The 20,057-nt window shown below is 39.7% G+C and overlaps 2 protein-coding genes and 1 pseudogene across 10 annotated transcripts in view; 2 read left to right on the top strand and 1 right to left on the bottom strand.

The window, feature by feature from the left end:
• The window catches only part of TAF1 (TATA-box binding protein associated factor 1), a 100,303-nt gene that overhangs the window by 17,759 nt on the left and 62,487 nt on the right, over positions 1-20,057 (bottom strand). The gene's annotated exons all lie outside the window — the stretch shown is intronic.
• On the top strand, positions 2,015-2,588 carry LOC134807023 (large ribosomal subunit protein eL21). Its single transcript, XM_063804767.1, has one exon. The coding sequence runs from the start codon at positions 2,070-2,072 to the stop codon at positions 2,550-2,552; it is 483 nt and encodes a 160-aa protein (XP_063660837.1). The 5' UTR covers positions 2,015-2,069; the 3' UTR covers positions 2,553-2,588.
• On the top strand, positions 8,225-8,352 carry LOC112207239 (small nucleolar RNA U13; annotated as a pseudogene).

Raw genomic sequence — 20,057 nt, 5'->3', positions numbered from 1 at the left:
TACAGGAATAGTAAAGTTGCTGAAGCTACTGTAGGGGGGCTGGGAAGAAGATTAAACAGAATTGAACTCCAATTCCCACTCCCTAAAGGGTTACTACACAGAAAACCAGAATTCAGTTATAAAGAATTTCTAGAATGACACCAAAATGAATGAAAGATAATCTGTGACTTGTCACTATAAGAATAAGCTACCCACTCATGAAAAGGAATGTTTTTTCTGAGTATATTTTGCTTTTTCTCTTCTTGTTAAATCATGGCTGAAGCAACTCTACATGTCACGTTGGAGAAACGATATTTATTTATACTTTGCCTCATACCAAATAAGGAGCGGTAGGGTCTACAGAATCACATGCAATTCGAATTCAAATGTCCTTAAATACAGATAATGCCAATGACAGCTTTGGAAAGTTGATATTCCACCAAGAAAATTCCTTTTCTGGTTTATAAGTTAATTTCCTTCTGTATGGTGATGTGAGAAGAAACGCAAGTCACAAGCTTCATGGTTCCAGTAAGGGGGGAAAGCAAGCATTATTGCTATTTTTTTTTTTTTTGACACAGTGTCTCGCTCTGTCACCCAGGCTGGAGTACAGTGCCGCGATCTCTGCTCATTGCAACCCCCGTCTCCCAGGTTCAAGTACTTCTCCTGCCTCAGCCTCCCCAAGTAGCTGGAATTACAGGTGTGCACCACCACACCCATCTAATTTTTTAGCAGAGACAGAGTTTCATGATGTTGGCCAGGCTGGTCTCGAACTCCTGACCTCCAGTGATCTACCTGCCTCGGCCTCCCAAAGTGCTGGGATTACAGGCGTGAGCCACCACGCCCAACCTATTGCTGCTAACTTTCTGAAAAGATTCAGAGAAAAACACCAGTCAAGTTGGCAAGCACCCCTGGGCACCAAGGAGAAGAGGGGATTTGTGATCACTCCTAGGCTCATGTTTCCCTTGAGAACTCTTCCACAAATACTAAAAATAATTCCTCCCTAAGAAAATGAGTACTCTGTCAAAACAGCATAAATTATTATCTTGACAGTGGATGGTGTGAGGATATGCATTTGTTCCAATGTGAACCATTAAAATTAAAAAATAAAAGCTCAGTAGAAGTAGAAAGTTTAAAAAAAAAGATCAGTGCCAGATATAAAAAGAAAAATCTGCATACTAAATTCCTAAAGAAATTAGAATTACTAAATGCAACTACACATAGTCCAGATCCCAAAGAGATGAGCTCTGACTTTGCAATTCTTAGATATTTATCTTCAAACTAGATCCAAAACAAGTGAAAATTAAAGAGAAGTGAATATAATCTTTCACAATATAGCTAGGCTCCTTACCTTATGTAGAATGAGGATCAAATGTAAATTAGGATGTTTAGTTTCCAAGATTAAGAGGTTCAGTCTCTTAAACCAGAGTAACATAATCTCACTCAGAATCTAAACTAGAAATTCAAGAAGGCAGAAACCATCCAGAGAGAACTGGGGTAATAAATCTCACTGGTCAAGGGCCTATTTGATGAAAAGCCCAAAGACTCTGAAAATGTTTTTTTTTTTTTCTCAAAAATGAAACACCATTCCATTTAGCAACTTAAAAATATATAAATGAACAGATAGCTTTGGCTAAAAATATATCCTCATTATCTCTACAACTAGAAAAATAAACACCTCAAAACACCTTTTCCTATATAGTAAAATTTATAATACTTCACACCAAATCTAATACTGGCTACTAATGGGATGGTAGGAAGGGAAGAACAAGATTTTTCCTTTTCACTTTATACAACTCTATGCTGTTTCATTTCTTCAATGAACATGTATGTAATTTTTATAAAATTTTAAGTTATATACTTTAATTTTACAGGAATAATTTTTAAAGCATTGATTATTTCCAGCGTTAAAGAGGTTGTAGGGTAACAGATATTTTCCTTCACTGTTATTTTGACTACAAACAGGTATAGCCTTTTGGAACACAATTTCAAAATATCAAGATTTCCTACAGAAATTTTGCACAAGCACACATCAATAAAATATAAAATAGGGCCTTTCGGCCGGAACCGCCATCTTCCAGTAATTCGCCAAAATGACGAACACAAAGGGAAAGAGGAGAGGCACCCGATATATGTTCTCTAGGCCTTTTAGAAAACATGGAGTTGTTCCTTTGGCCACATATATGCGAATCTATAAGAAAGGTGATATTGTAGACATCAAGGGAATGGGTACTGTTCAAAAAGGAATGCCCCACAAGTGTTACCATGGCAAAACTGGAAGAGTCTACAATGTTACCCAGCATGCTGTTGGCATTGTTGTAAACAAACAAGTTAAGGGCAAGATTCTTGCCAAGAGAATTAATGTGCGTATTGAGCACATTAAGCACTCTAAGAGCCGAGATAGCTTCCTGAAACGTGTGAAGGAAAATGATCAGAAAAAGAAAGAAGCCAAAGAGAAAGGTACCTGGGTTCAACTAAAGCGCCAGCCTGCTCCACCCAGAGAAGCACACTTTGTGAGAACCAATGGGAAGGAGCCTGAGCTGCTGGAACCTATTCCCTATGAATTCATGGCATAATAGGTGTTAAAAAAAAAAAAATAAAGGACCTCTGGGCTACAAAAAAAAAAAAAAAAAAAAAAAAAAAAAAAATATATATATATATATATATATATATAAAATAGGGAACAACTAGGCCGGGCACAGTGGCTCACACCTGTAATCCCAGCACTTTGGGAGCCTGAGGCAGGTGGGTCACCTGAGGTCAGGAGTTCGGGACCAGCCTGGGAAACATGGGGAAACCCCATCTCTACTAAAAATACAAAAATTGGCCAGGCATGGTGACGCACACCTGTAATCCCAGTTACTTGGGAGGCTGAGGCACAAGAATCGCTTCAATCCGGGAGGCAGAGGTTACAGTGAGCCGAGATCATGCCACTACACTCCAACCTGGGTGACACAGACTTGGTCTCCAAAAAAAAAAAAAAAATAGTGAACAACTGTCTGCAAGCCAGCATTATGGAAATACTTTAAATGCCTATCAATAGGAGAATGGTTAAATAAATTATGATACATACATCCATGCTAAGAAATAAGTTTAAAAGAACGTAGAAATCTATATGTACTAACATGAAAAGAGAATCAGTAAATATGTCAATTCTCTCCAAATTGATCTATGGGTTTTAACACAATTCTTACCCAAATCCCAGTAAGATGTTTTTGTACATATAGACAAGACCCTTCTAAATTTAGCGGAATGGTAAAAGAACTAGAAAATAAAACAGTTTTGAAAAAGAGTGAGAGGAATCACTCTACCTGATAGTAAGACTTCTAGAAATAAGCCAACACACTCAACTGATTTTTGATAAAGGTGTACATACAGGGCAATTCAATGGAGGAAGGACAGTTTTTTCAATAAATGACGAAAAACTGGACATCCATAGGCAAAAAAAGTACTTCAACCTAAACTTCAAACTGTGCACAAAAAGTAATTAACAACGGATCATGGACTTAAGTGTAAAAGGCTACAACTGTAAAATTTTAGGAAAAAACATAAGAGAAAACCTTTGTGATCTGAACTGGGAGACTTTTTTTTTTTTTTTGAGATGAGTCTCACTCTGTCGTCCAGGTTGGAGTACAGTGGCGTGATCTCAACTCACTGCAACCTCCACCTCCCAGGTTCAACCAATTCTCGTGCCTCAGCCTCCTGAGTAGCTAGGATTAAAAATGTGCACCACCACACCCACCTAATTTTTTTTTTGTATTTTTAGTAGAGACGGGTTTCACCATGTTGACCAGGCTGGTCTCAAACTCCTGACCTGAAGCAACCCACCCGTCTCGCTCTGCCAACTTCTTAAAGAGATACAAACACTGGGCTGGGCGCAGTGGCTCATGCCTGTAATCCCAGCACATTGGGAGGCTGAGGCGGGCAGATCACGAGGTCAGGAGATTGAGACCATCCTGGCTATGGTGATCCCATCTCTACTAAAACTAGAAAAAATTAGCCGGGTGTGGTGGCGGGCAACTGTAGTCCCGGCTACTCAGGAGGCTGAGGCAGGAGAATGGCATGAACTCGGGAGGCGGAGCTGGCAGTGAGCTGTTCCAGCCTGGGCGACAGAGCAGAGACTCCTTGTCTCAAAAAAAGAAAAAAAGAGAGAGAGAGATACAAACACTGGCCACACCTGGGGACTCAAACACCTGTAATCCCAGGACTTCGCCTTGACCTCCTGGGTCAGCCTTGACCAAAGCCTTGACCTCCCGGGCTCAAGCAATCCTCCCATCTCAGCCTCCCGAGTAGCTGGGACTACGGGCATGCACACCCAAACACAAATTTTAAAAATTTTTTGTAGAGATGGGATCTCACTATATTGCGTAGGCTGGTCTCAAACTGCTGGGTTCAAGCAGTCTTCCCACCTCGGCCTCTGAAAGCACTGGGATTACAGGTGTGAGCCACTGTGCCTAGCCTGAAAGATACTATTAAGGGACTGAAAAAGTAAGGCACAGACTGGGGAGAAAATCTCTGCAAATCATATATGTAATAAAGGTCTTATACCTAGAATATATAAACAACCCTCAAAACCCATTAAGAAAACAGGCCGAGCGAGGTGGCTCACGACTGTAGTCCTAACACTTTGGGAGGCTGAGGAAGGCAGATCACTTGAGGTCAGAAGTTCGAGACCAGTCTGGCCAACATGGCAAAACCCCGTCTCTACTAAAAATACAAAAATTGGCCAGGCGTAATAGCAGGCACCTGTAATCCCGGCTACTTGGGAGGCTGAGGCAGGAAAATCACTCAAACCCGGGAGGCGAAGGTTACAGTGAGCCGAGATTGCGCCACTGTACTCCAGCCTGGGCGACAGAGCAAGACTCCGTCTCAAAAAGAAAACACAGGCTGGGCGTAGTGGGTCATGGCCTGTAATCTCAACACTTTGGGAGGCTGAGGCAGGCAGATCACTGGAATTCAGGCATTCGAAACCAGCCTGGCCAACATGGTGAAACCCCGTCTCTACTAAAAATACAAAAAAATTAGCTGGGCATTGGGGCGGACGCCTATAATCCCAGATTCTCAGGAGGCTGCAGCAGGAGAATCACTTGAACCTGGGAGGCAGAGACTGCAGTGAGCTGAGATCGCGCTCAGCCTGGGTGACAGTGTGAGACTCTGTCTCAAAAACAAAACAAAACAAAACAAACAAAAAAACACACAATTAAAACTAGGCCAAAGACAGGGCACTCAGGCAAGAGAAAGAAATAAAGGATATTCAATTAGGAAAAGAGGAAGTCAAATTGTCCCTGTTTGCAGATGACATGATTGTATATGTAGAAAACCCCATCATCTCAGCCCAAAATCTCCTTAAGCTGATAAGCAACTTCAGCAAAGTCTCAGGATATAAAAATCAATGTGCAAAAATCACAAGCATTCCTATACACCAATAACAGACCAACAGAGAGCCAAATCATGAGTGAATTCCCATTCACAATTACTACAAAGATAATAAAATACCTAGGAATCCAACTTACAAGCGATGTGAAGGACCTCTTCAAGGAGAACTACAAACCACTGCTCAACGAAATAAAAGAGGACACAAACAAATGGAAGAAGATTCCACGCTCATGGATAGGAAGAATCAATATCGTGAAAATGGCCATACTGCCCAAGGTAATTTACAGATTCAATGCCATCCCCATCAAGCTACCAATGACTTTCTTCACAGAATTGGAAAAAAACTACTTCGAAGTTCATATGGAACCAAAAAAGAGCCCACATTGCCAAGACAATCCTAAGCCAAGAGAACAAAGCTGGAGGCATCATGCTACCTGACCTCAAACTATAATACAAGGCTACAGTAACCAAAACAGCATGGTACTGGTACCAAAACAGATACAGACCAATGGAACAGAACAGAGGCCTCAGAAATAATACCACACATCTACAACCATTTGACCTTTGACAAACCTGACAAAAACAAGAAATGGGGAAAGGATTCCCTAATTTAATAAATGGTGCTGGGAAAACTGTCTAGCCGTATGTAGAAAGCTGAAACTGGATCCCTTCCTTACACCTTACACAAAAATTAATTCAAGATGGATTAAAGACTTAAATGTTAGACCTAAAACCATAAAAACCCTAGAAGAAAACCTAGGCAATACCATTCAGGACATAGGCATGGGCAAAGACTTCATGACTAAAACACCAAAACCAATGGCAACAAAAGCCAAAATTGACAAATGAGATCTAATTAAACTTAAGAGCTTCTGCACAGCAAAAGAAACTACCAGCAGAGTGAACAGGCAACCTACAGAATGGGAGAAAATTTTTGCAATCTACCCATCTGACAAAGAGCTAATATCCAGAATCTACAAAAAACTTACATTTACAAGAAAAAATCAAACAACCCCATCAAAAAGTGGGCAAATGATATGAACAGACACTTTCAAAAGAAGAAATTCATGCAGCCAACAGACACATGAAAAAATGCTCATCATCACTGGCCATCAGAGAAATGCAAATCAAAACCACAATGAGATACTATCTCATACCAGTTAGAATGGCAATCGTTAAGAAGTCAGGAAACAACAGGTGCTGGAAAGGATGTGGAGAAATAGGAACACTTTTACACTGTTGGTGGGAATGTAAACCAGTTCAATCATTGTGGAAGACAGTGTGGTGATTCCTCAAGGATCTAGAACTAGAAATACCATTTGACCCAGCCATCCCATTACTGGGTATATACTCAAAGGATTATAAATCATGCTGCTATAAAGACACATGCACACATATGTTTATTGCGGCACTATTCACAATAGCAAAGACTTGGAACCAACCCAAATGTCCATCAATGATAGACTGGATTAAGAAAATGTGGCACATATACACCATGGAATACTATGCAGCCATAAAAAAGGATGAGTTCATGTCCTTTGTAGGGACATGAATGAAGCTGGAAACCATCATTCTGAGCAAACTATCACAAGGACAGAAAACCAAACACTGCATGTTCTCACTCATAGGTGGGAATTGATCAATGAGAACACCTGGACACAAGGTGGGGAACATCACATACTGGGGCCTGTTGTGGGGTGGGGGGCTGGGGGAGGGATAGCATTAGGAGAAATATCTAATGTAAATGACAAGTTAATGGGTGCAGCACACCAACATGGCACATGTATATATATTTAACAAACCTGCACGTTGTGCACATGTGCCCTAGAAAAAAAAAAGATACAAAATTATAGCTAGATAGGAGAAATCAGTTCTAGTGTTCTATAGCGCCGTAGAATGACTATAGTTAATAATAATACAATATATAGTTTCAAATAGCTAGAAGGATATTGCACATTCTCAACACAAAGAAATGATAAACATTTGAGATGGTGGACGTGCTAATTACCCTGATCTGATAACTATAAATTATATGTATGGAAATATAATTATGTGCCCTCAAGAATATGTACAATTGCTGTCAATTTAAAAAATTTAAAAACTGTATCATTGAATCCTTAAGACACTAAAGTTAATTTATATAAGAAATTAAAAAAATTTCTTATGCTGTTTTTCAAAAATCATAGCTTTTATGACTTCATATAAATATATCTAAAATAACTATGATATGTTTTTGTAGTCTAATAAAATTTGCACTGAATTCCAAACAATAAAAATAAAAAATAAAAAATAAACTGGGCCAAAGAAATGAACAGTCACTTTACCAAAGAAAATATACAGATGGGGCTTGGCACCATGGCTTTGGGAGGCTGAGGTGGGAGGATCACTTGAAGCCAGGAGTTCGAGACCAACCTGGCCAACATCATGAAACCCTATCTCTATTAAAAATACAAAAATTAGCCGGGCATGATGTTGAGTGCCTGTAATCCCTGCTACTCAGGAGGCTGAGGCACAAGAATTGCTTGAACCCAGGAAGTGGAGGTTGCAGTGAGCAAAGATAACAAGAAGAAGAAGGAAGAAGGGAGAAAGAAGGAGAAAGAAGAAGGGAGGAGGAGAAGACACAGATGGCACATGAAAAGATGCCCAACATCATTAGCCATTAGAAAAACACAATGTATTTGAGGAAATAATTTTAAGACCGAGAGCAAGAAAATGTTTTTAATTTAAAAAAAGAAAAATGCCAAGTAAAATCACAATAGAAGAACAGCTAAAATTTTAAAAAGTGGTAACAGTGAATGCTGCAGAGAAACTGGATCACATACATTGCTGGTGGGAATGTAAAATGGTACAGACACTCCAAAAGTGTGGCACAATCTTTTTGTAGTTCATAAGCTTATGATGACCTAAGTGTGACGACATTGGGTTTTCACGTTCATGTGTGAGATGTGCCTCCCTCAAGCCTTATTACAATGCCAGTACATTTTTTTTCCACATCTGATGTGGAAAAAAAAAATGAAATAGTGCCGTGTCTTGTAAAACTAAACATATACCATTCTATTCTTGGGCATTTATCCCAAAGAAATGAAAAATTAAACTCATCCAAAACCCTGTCTATGATTGCTCACAGCAGCTTTACTCACAATGGCAAAATAGTGAAAATCTGAATGTCCTTCAATGAGTACATGTTTGAACAAACGCTGGTACAACCACACAATGGAACACTCAACAATTTAAAAAATGAACTACTGATACAACAATTTAGATGGACCTCAAGGGAATTATGCTTTGTGAAAAAAGTCAATCTCAAATGGTTACATATTATACTATTCCATTTATATAACATGCTCAAATGTCAAAACTATAGAGATGGAGAACGGATAAGTGGAACAGGAACAGTGGTGGGTGTGGTGGTGGGCGTGTGTGTGTGGGGGGTGCAGATACAAAGAACAGGGAGTTCCTTTATGGTAACAGTTCTAAGTCTTGATTGTGGTGGTGGTTACAGGAACATATATATGGCACGAAATTGCACACACTTATGCACAAATGAATAGATTTTTAAAATGGTGAAAACTAAGTTTTGTAATTTATTTAAAAGTAATGTACCAATATAAATTTCCTGGTTTTGATACTGAAGTACAGCTATGTAAGATATTGCCATTGAAGGAAGCTGAGTGAGAAGCCCACAGGACTCTGTACCATTTCTTGCAACTTCCTGAATCTATAATTATCTCAAAATAAAAAGGATCAGAATACATTCATGAGCAAAAAAGAGCAAATTACAGAATAAAACAAAAACTTGAAAACCTACATGTAATTTTCTTTTTGACTGCTCTTGCGGAACAGGGCTACCCTATAGGCAGTGTGCTGAGAGCAGCGTAATAAGTAAACACGTTTTGTCTAAGCATAGAAAAAAGTACCTAAGACTATAGACCAAGCTGTTATCTCCGGGGAAATGAAAATATGGGAGACAGGAGTGGGAGGGCAGGCAGAGGCTTTAACTTTTAATTTTATATATTTCTAGATTATTTGATCTTTTTATAAGAGATTTTGCTTTTTTGTTTTTTAAAAGGTCTACCTGACAGAAATGTAGATAGGTTAGAAGGAGATAAATGTAAAGGCTGGGACATTCACCAGGCGACTAGGCAAAATGTAATGTGAACTTTAGTGACATACTGGATGTTGGAACTTATTCAAAGTGAAGAATTAAAAAAAAGAGTTTCCTAGACGTAGCTACTGGGTAATGTTAATGCCCCATTAAACCCAGATTGGAAATTGTAAATGAGTGATTCAAGTAAAGAAGGAGAGAGGGAGAAAGTTGGAATAAAGAAGGATAGGAGGAAACAATAATACATTCAGCTTGAGGTATGTTTTAAGTTCCATTGAGACATCCAAGAGGAAATGTTTGGCAAGTGGCTTTGTCTACAATAGAGTCATCAGGAAAGAGGTGGCAACTGAAGTTACAGGAGTGGGCAGAACATTCAGCAAAGGAGATTAAAAAGGAATAGTTTAAGAGGTGGGAGGAAAATAAGGGCTTTTTTATTTTTGGAGTCTTGCTCTGTCACCCAGGCTGAAGTGCCGTGTCATGATCTTGGCTCACTGCAACCTCTGCCTCCCAGGTTCAAGTGATTCTCCTGCCTCAGCCTCCCAAGAACGCTGAGTGCATTCTCATACCACGTGCCACCACGCCTGGCTAATTTTTTTGTATTTTTAGTGAAGACGGGGTTTCACCATGTTGGCCAGGCTGGTCTCGAACTCCTGACCTCAGGTGATCCACCCACCTCGGCCTCCCCCGGCCAGAGCTAAAAATTGTCATGGAAGCCAATCACAATACCGTTGTGAGGAAAGAATGGTCAATGATGTCAAATACTAGGGTGAGGTCAAGATAAGGACAGAAAAGTGCCCACTATATCTGATAATTATGTGATCCTGTTTACTTGGTAGACTGGACAGGGTGGAAGCCAGCTTAAAGCTAAGCGAGGCATTACTGGAAGACAAAGAAAATAGTGAGAGACGTTACATATTCATAAAAGAAGTCTGGCTGTCATAAAAAAGAATGAAACTCTGATACATGCTACAACATGGATGAACCTTGAAAACATGGTAAGTAAAACAAACCAGACACAAAAGGAAGAATATTGTATATAATGTATGATTTACTTATATGACATACCTAGAATAGGCAATTTCATAGAGATAGAAACTAGAATAGAGGTTACCAGGAGCTGGGAAGAAGGGGAGTTACCATGTAAGGGGTATAGAGTTTCTGTTTGGAATAATAAGAAAGTTCTGGAAATACACAGTGGTAATGGTTGCACTACACTGTGATTGAACTTAATGCCACTGATTTGTACACTTAAAAATAGTTAAAATGACGGCTGGGCATGATGGCTCATACCTGTAATCCCAGCACTTTGGAAGGCTGAGGGGAGGTGGATCACCTGAGGTCAGGAGTTTGAGACCAACCTGGCCAACATGGTGAAACCCCGTCTCTACTAAAAATACAAAAATTACCCGGGCGTGGTGGTGCACGCCTGTAATCCCAGCTACTCTGGAGGCTGAGGCAGGAGAAATGTTTGAATCCAGGAAGCGGAGGTTGCAGTAAGCCAAGATCGCGCCACTGCACTCCAGCCTAGGAAACAGAATGAGACTCCGTCTCAAAAAAAAAAAAAAAAAAAAAAAAAAAAGTTAAAATGACAAATTCTTATATTATGTATATTTTACCATAATAAAAAAGTCTGTATGGAAAGAGAAAGAGACAAGATGGCAGCAAGAGACCCAAGCAGGATTGGGGGAAGTTTTTCTTCTCTTCAATGACATGAAGGACTTAACTTTCATATGGAAATATTTCTCTTTTTCTTCTTTTTTTTTTTTTTGGAGACAGAGTCTCATTCTGTCGCCCAGGCTGGGGTACAGTGGCACGATCTCAGCTCCAGGTGCGTGTCACCAGCACCAGTCCCGGCTAATTTTTGTATTTTTAGTAGAGATGGGGTTTCACCATGTTGGCCAGGCTGGTCTTGAACTCCTGGCCTCAAGTGATCCACCCGCCTCGGCCTCCCAAAGTGCTGGGATTACTGTTGTGAGCCACCAAGCCTGGTCAGAAATACTTATACCTTGGGTCCCAATCACTGATGGAAAAAAAAGACCCTTATTATTCATGAGTGGCCAAACTTACAGAGTAGTACCCTCATAACAAAGACTTAGAAACTAGTATTATGGAAATACTTTAAGCATTATATTTAACCTATGAACAATACTGAATCATCTATTCATATTCTTCAAATTGAAACCTTTAGACTTAATAACCAGTTAGGAAAAAAAGAGCACAAGCACAATGGCAGCAAAGCTTTTAAATTTTATATTGAATATCGACAATGAAAAATAAATAAACAAAATAAAAACTTTTAAATTACCTAGGAATAAACTCGACAATGAGAAATTCAAAAGCAACAAAAACTATCAAATTAAATAAATTAAACAAAACATGCCTAGAAACTGTATGAAGAAAACTAGAAGCCATTATTGGGGGACATAAAAGAAAATGTGAATAAATGAAGAAACATAAGCTCCCAGGTGGAAAAATGGAGAATTATAAAGATATACAGTTTCTCCAAATTAATCTATAAATTAAATAAGGTCTCAATCATGTTTATTTATTCGAGGACAAGGTAGAATCTAACAAAAATGACCTTAGAGTTTATTTAGGATAATTAGGCAAGCACAGTCAAGGAATTTAAAATTTTAAAGCCTTTGTGATAAAACAATTATCTGGTGATAATAGCACCAGACTAGACAAATAGATCAATGAAGCAGAATAGAAAGCTCTCAAATAGGTTCAAGAATATATAAGAATTTAGTATATTATAAAGGTAGCATTTTGGCCAGGTGCATTGGCTTATGCCTGTAATCCCAGCACTTAAGGAGGCTGAGGCAGGTGGACCATTTGAGCCCAGGAGTCCGAGACCAGCCTGGGCAACATGGTGAAACCCCATCTCTACAAAAAAACACAAAAATTAGGCCAGGCGCGGTGGCTCATGCCTGTAAACACTTTGGGAGGCTGAGGCAGGCGGATCACGAGGTCAGGAGATAGAGACCATCCTGGCTAACATGGTGAAACCCCGTCTCTACTAAAAATATAAAAAATTAGCTGGGCGTGGTGGCGGTCGCCTGTAGTCCCAGCTACTCGGGAGGCTGAGGCAGGAGAATGGCATGAAACTGGGAGGTGGAGCTTGCAGTGAGCCGAGATCGCGCCACTGCACTCCAGCCTGGGTGACAGAGCAAGACTCTGTCTCAAAAAAAAAAAAAAATTAGCCGGGCTTGGAGATGTGTGCCTGTAGTCCCAGCTTCTTGGGAGGCTGAGGTGGGAGGATAGCTTGAGCCCAGGAGGTGGAGGCTGCAATGACCCATGATCACACTACTGCACTCCAGCCTGGGCAACAGAGCAAGACCTTGTTTCAAAAAAAAAAAAAAAAAGGAGGTAGCATTTCAATTAGTAGGAAAGGTTAGACTGTTCCATAAATGGGACTTGGGCACTTTGGCTAGTCATTTGGGAAAGAAAGTTAAATATTTACCTTCTACTTAAGATTTTATTCTAAAAAGTAGATAAACATTTAGATATTTAAAATATTGTATGTATTAGAAGAAAATATGGTTTGCTATCTTGGGGGTAGGGAAGATCTTTTGAACAGTTATAATACCAAAAATAAGAATCATATAGGAAAAGACTGATAAATACAAATGTATGCATATGAAGTTTCCGTATGTCAGAAATACCATAAAACTAAACATTAAAAGACTTTCTGGGCATGATAGAATAAATGCTATTGGATTAGTCCTCCTACTATAACCAGAAAACTAGAAAAAAACAAATGAAACAACTGTTTTCAGACACTGAGCAACTAGTAGTATAAGATTGTGTGATCCTTGTAAGAAGGAAAGGGAAATGAAGTGAGCCCTACAATTGTCCCTGGCTTTCTGCTGAAGGCAAGCCAATTATAGCAGTCTTCCTGAGCTGTGGAGACATATTGGAGTCTGAGGAGGTTAAGACAGCTGGAAATTGCAAGGCACAACTGGAGAAGAGGGTGCTCCATAGAAAAATAACAAGATCTGCAAGGGTTCCCTTTAGTCTTTGGCTGAATAACTACTAAGCTGCACAGGAATAGGATGAGACTCCAGAATGTCAGGCAAAGGTCCTATAACCTGAACAACTATCAGAGCCCACAAAAGGTTGGGAGATACTCAAAAGCTGGGAACAAGGGGAGATTTCTCAGTTTTTCTTTGTAAATTTATATCTAGATTGTGGGGTCCAACTGAGCATTCTAAAACTTCGGGCTCTCAGGTTTCATGACACATGTTCTACCTATGTCCATCCCAAAGATGGCTTCTTACTGGAGTTGATTTTGGTTTTAAGAGCACTAGAGAAACTTGCTATGAAATCTTTGGGAAAGAGGAATCTCATCATGACTAGCTCAGCATCACCTATTGGTTCAGACTATGTAGCTCATTTCAAATGAGATCAGGCACATTTAGGGTGATATAGCCACAGATTGTGTAGCTCATTTCAAATTTAACTAAACATTAAGTAGTAAGGCCTCTGCCAATTTTGTTAAGTCTGGCAAAAAGTTTGGGTTGTATTTTTCAGAAGGGACTTATCTGTATGACTCTCTCCTTTAACTGTTGCGGTCCTTTTGGGACTGGTGCAAATAACTCCAACCACTTAAAGTTGTGGGCTTTCCTGATTATTAATGTTCTTTTCAAATGCTATTTAAACATGAACAGAGGTTCTGAGACTGATCTAGTACTTACGTGGCAGCTGGAAGGTACAATGGCATAACTCTATAATTACCGTACAGTCCACTGTCATCACTTAAGGACAAGACTAATTCCTCTGATACATGCCGTTTATGTCCAGATGTGTTTTATATGGAGTGTTACTTATCTTCTGGTTTTTGCCTAATGACCCTAATCTTAGTGCTAAGTATTCTGGCTATATACAATATAGTTCACGGGCTAAATATGTGACTAATAAAGGGTAAGTCAAAGAAGTCAGTGTAAAATGTTATAGAAATATGCTCATATGCAGTATATTATGTGTGAAGGATCTGAATATACAGAGTCAAAATAATGTTAACTAGAGATATCATTCTACTAATTTAGATTAACTTTAATACTAACAAAATTTTACAAAATAAAAATTTTAAAGTAGAGAATAAAGTCCACATGGACTTTGTTACTATTTTTATTTTTTGTTTTTTGAGACAGGCTCAGCAACAGGCACACACTGCCATGCCCAGCTAATTTAAAAAATTTTTTTAGAGACAGGGTCTCTTGCCAGGGCTGATCTTGAACTTCTGGCCTCAAGAGATCCTCCTGCCTTGGCCTCCCAAAGCATTAGGATTACAGGAGTGAGCCGCTGCACCCAGCCTGGACTTTGTTACTATTAATTAAAAACAGAGGCAGGATCATATTTGGCTGAACCAACAACGTTTTAAACAGAAATATTATTTCGTGTATATCGCCTGATAGTAGGAAATATTTCATGTGCCTTTCACTCCTCAATGTCTTTATGGTGTCTTTCTAGATGTCACCATTTCATATCACATGGCACCACTAACCCTTATAACCCTATTCAGAAGTTTCCTATTCTCTCATCCACTGGTTAAGGAGGGGGGAAAGTCAGCCTTCTAGGCTGTCCACTGCTACTACCCAGACATTATTTACTTCTTCTTGGGGAGAAAAAAAAAATCTCTCCTACTCTAAGGCCTGTTTTTTACTATGCCAGAGGTTGAAGACTTGGAGCCAGATTTGGCCTGCAGATAGATGTTTTTATTTGGCCAAAGGAGTAAAAAAATATTTAAACTCTTTGCAAATACGTAAAAATTTGAGAAATCACATAAAAAGTCCAGATTTTCAGCTTCTCTTGAAAAATTCAGTTATCTAGCAACACTGGATACTCATTTCCTTAGGACAACAATCAGAAGAAGGACATGCTGCTTTAGATGGAATATGCACTTTTCTAGTTTAGCACAATCCCACCTAGCCCACCTTAGTCATTTACATTACTTGCCTGGCCCCTGCAGGACACTTGAGTTTGAAATCTGTGTTCTTCACCTTTAGTCACCATTATTAACTGATTCTCATTCACAAAGACTTATGCACCTGGCACAATCATTCTCTCGGCTCCAAATCTCTCCCATCATAGTGAGTTACTTTATTGTTCACATGTACAACCTATCCAAATCCCTGCAAATCTTTGTGCCAATAGTTTGCACCTTTGCTCCAGCCAAACACATCCATGGCTATACCCAGAATGCTATCTACTGAAAACTGCTTCACCTCTGGAACTTTCAACTCCAAATATTCTACTTTCTTATCACAGCCTTGTATCTGTCCAGTTTTTTCATTCTCTTTCTCTTACTTCAAGAAAACTGCCAGGCCCATTAATTTCTATCTCTCAACATATTAAGCCTCTCCTGGCATTACTTTAATGTATAATCAGCCCCATGTTTTAAAAACTAAGGTAATGCAGAAGAATATACCAAACTAAGCTATGGGATCATTGTTGTATAACTTCCTGAATCAGCAATTTTACTTGAAGATTGGAGAGGGGATATAAAGTAATTTGGTAAGAAATTTGAAGCAAGTTAAAGTACAGATAAGCCTAACGGAAAATTTGCACACATTTTTAAGATAAAACACAAATTGCCAAAGAAATTTCAAGCTTTTGTGGAGCTGCTCTGAGATATTCCCCCAAACTGGAGACTATAAAGTCACAATCCTCTGCAATAAAGCATCACTAAAGAGTGACAAGGTTTGAGATGCCCGAACTTCAATAATTTTTTTTTTTGCTAATACTCTCAATTCCCAATCTTTCTAGCACATCCACAAAACAAAATCTCAATCCTGAATCAATTTTATCACCTGCCTTCTCAGTTTCCTAACTTGATTTGATGAGCACTGACAAAAATTACAGAACTGTGCCAACTGATACTGCCAAAAAAAAAAAAAAAGTCTCCATCTTCAGCTGGACCTTCAAAAGTTGCTCAACAGCGTTCTTCTGAAATGTCCCTAATCAGCTCCTTTTCCAATTTCCCACAAAAATAATTCGCTTATTGATATTTTTCTTCAAATTCCTTCTCCCACTTTAATCTCAGCAAAAAAATATGCTGTTTCCTACTTTACAGAGAAATAAGATGTTAAAACTTTCTCAATGTCTATCTTCCCACCTCCATAGGCATTTCATATCCTTAATTTTCTTCTCTTTGACCTATACGAAGTTCTCCTCTGCCCAACTGCCTTCATCCCCTCAACATATTGTCTACTTCCTTCCTCCCTTCACAATCAACTCTCAATCTCTACTTTCTTACTTCCCATTCATTCATAACCCCTACAGTCTGGCTTTTTATCCTACCACTTCAATAACCATCCTCTAATAACTTCTAATAACCATCCTCTTTGGTCTTCTCTCTAACACCTGACCTGTTGGTAATTTTCCCTCTTTGAAGTCCTCTTCTCTTGGTTTGCAGTATATTATTCTCTCCTAGTTTTTCTTCTTTCATTCTGGCCACTCCTTCGTATTTTTTTTTTTTTTTTTTTGAGACGGAGTCTCACTCTGTCACCAGACTGGAGTACAGCGGTGCAATCTCGGCTCACTGCAACCTCCACCTCCCGGGTTCAAGTGATTCTCCTGCCTCAGCCTCCGGAGTAGCTGGGACTACCGGTGCATGCCACCATGCCCAGCTAATTTTTTGTATTTTTAATAGAGGCAGCGTTTCACTATGTTGGCCAGGATGGTCTCGATCTCTTGACCTCATGATCCACCAGCCTCGGCCTCCCAAAGTGCTGGGATTACAGGCGTGAGCCACCATCCCAGGCCTCACCTGTTATCTTAAATATTGGAATTTGTCAGGTCTATTCTTATCCCACATCCTCTAAACAGTGACTCTTATGTTTTTTGGGGTCACACACTTTGACAATCTGATAAAATCTATGGTCTTTCTACTCAGTAAAATATACAATCATATTTTACATACAACATCAGAGGGTTCAAGGAATGTACCCTACTCCCTATTTGAGCTCATCTACTTATATTTTTATATGCTGATAATCTGAAAAGTAACCATATTTATAGTATAAATTCTCTTCTGAGGCCAGGTGCAAAAGCTCACGCCTATAATCCCAGCACTTTGAGAGGCCGAGGGAGGTGGAGCATTTGAGGTCAGGAGTTTGAGACCAGCCTGGCCAACACGGTGAAACCCCGTCTCTGCTAAAAATACAAAAATTAGCTGGGTGTGGTGACATGTGCCTGTAATCCCAGCTACTTGGGAGGCTGAGGCAGGCAAATCACTTGAACCTGGGCGGCAAAGGTTGCCATGGGCTGAGATCGCACCACTGCACTCCAGCCTGGGCAACAGAGCAAGACTCTGTCTCAAAAAAAAAAAAAAAAAAAATTCTTCTGAGCTATGGACCTGTACACAGCTAACTACCTATTAGAAGTCTTCACTTAGATGTCCCACCCCAATACAACATAGCAAGTTGAACTCTGCTATCTTTTCTCCAAACCACTCTTCCTGTATTTCCCATATTAGTCAATGGCATCACCTGTTGCCCAAGTCAGAATTTTGGAGGTCATTTGATTTATTCATCCTTCCAAAAACGGAAATTTCTCTTAATTTCAAAAGTACTATGTGCTCACTAAAAAATTCAAATACCTAAGTACAAACAAGTCTAAAGTAAAAACTATTCTCCATTTCTCCCTTTGGTAATTCAATTCCATGGCAACAACTGAGCTAAATAGTGACTGACTCCTAGATGGGATACGTGCTCACCAGTTCATTGGCCCCCACAACATAGCCCATTTCACTCATTTATATTACCTGTCCATAGAATCCAAATTTGTGACCCCCTTTTTAAAATACTGTTGAGTAATATGGTTCTCAATAATGCAATTTGAATATCTTTTCATATGAGCATATACAGATACACCTAATTTGTTAGCTAAGTCTACCATTTTGATAGCTTAGCAGTATTTCATCATATAGATGTGCTTTTTTTTTTTTTGTGAGACGGAGTCTCGCTGTGTTGCCCAGGCTGGAGTGCAGTAGCACGATCTCGGCTCACAGCAAGCTCGGCCTCCCGGGTTCCTCCCATCATTCTCCTGCCTCAGCCTCCCGAGTAGCTGGGACTACAGGTGCTCGCCACCACGCCCGGCTAATTTTTTATATTTTTAGTAGAGACGGGGTTTCACCTGTGTTAGCCAGGATGCTCTCAATCTCCTGACCTCGTGATCCGCCCACCTCAGCCTCCCAAAGTGCTGGGATTACAGGCATGAGCCACCGTGCCCGGCCTAGATGTGCCATTTTTTAAACAATTTCCTATTGTTGGATATTTAGAATGCTCCATGTTTTTGCAATTACAAGCAATGCTGCAAAGAACATTTGTACATGTACCTTTATAAACTTGTGTGGAGTAGTCCCTAGAAGTGAAGTTTCTTAGCCAATGGAAATGAACATTTATAGTCCTCTAAAACGTTTGTACTAATTTATGTTTCCACCAAGAGCATGAGTGCTTGATACCACCTTAAAATCTCTATCCTTTACCCGTGCCCCCAACTTCTAACCATTTATGAAATATCAATTCTACCTCCTAAGTATCTCTACACCCCATCTTCATTTTTTTACTCTTATTGATACTGACCTTAGTTCAGGCCGTCAGTATTTTTAACTGGGAATGCTGTCAATAGTTTCTTTACTGGTCTCTATCTTATTCTCCTCCTCCAATCCATTCTTCAGATGGGTTTCAGAATGATACATTCAGGTACTAATACCTGATATGTCCCTTTCTCCTTCTAAAGGTTTGGTGTAACATACTAGGCGTTTCATGATTTGGCCCCTCTACCTTTAAAATCTCGTATCTCACTACCAAACGTAATTCCACCATGCATCCTAGTCATATTTAACTACCAGCACTTCCCTATCCAAGGCACCTTCATCTACTTTTGCATTTGTGCTATCTGCCAGGAACTTCTCCCCCACCATTTTCCACTTGACTATTTCCTTGGCACAGTAGGTGCTCAATAAGTAGTTATTATCATCATCATTCTTCAAAACTCAGTTCAAAAGTCACTTCTTCTTAGGAGAGTTCCCTGCTTCCTTCTGCTTTTTTTTTTTTGAGACAGAGTCTTGCTCTGTCGCCCAGACTGGAGTGCAGTGACGCGATCTCAGCTCACTGCAAGCTCCGCCTCCCAGGTTCATCTCCTGCCTCAGCCTCCCGAGTAGCTGGGACTACAGGCGCCCGCCACCACGCCCGGCTAATTTTTTGTATTTTTAGTAGAGACGGGGTTTCACTGTGTCAGCCAGAATGGTTTCGATCTCCTGACCTTGTGATCCGCCCACCTCAGCCTCCCAAAGTGCTGGGATTACAGGCGTGAGCCACCGCGCCCGGCCTCCCTGCTTCCTATATGAGGAAAAACCACGGAAAACATATAAAAGATGAAAACAAAGACAATCCTAACCCCATGTCACAGAAATAACCCCTATTATCACTCTGGTGTGTTTCCTTCCAGCCTTTTTTGTACATATATACATCTTTTTTAAAAAAGCATGACTGAGATAAAATAAACATCTTTGTGCTCTGCTTTTCTCACTTAACATTGTGAGCATTTTTTGGTCATTAAGTTTTCCAAAAAAGAGCTTATTAGGTAAATCTGT

This window comes from Pan troglodytes, chromosome X (genome assembly GCF_028858775.2).
Source record: "Pan troglodytes isolate AG18354 chromosome X, NHGRI_mPanTro3-v2.0_pri, whole genome shotgun sequence".
NCBI lineage: Eukaryota > Metazoa > Chordata > Mammalia > Primates > Hominidae > Pan > Pan troglodytes.
The sequence above is the reverse complement of the archived record's forward strand: the minus strand, read 5'-3'. Positions and strand labels throughout refer to the sequence as shown.

Coding starts and splice junctions, on each gene's coding strand:
- LOC134807023 (XM_063804767.1), top strand. CDS start 2,070: ATGACGAACACAAAGGGAAAGAGGAGAGGCACCCGATATATGTTCTCT.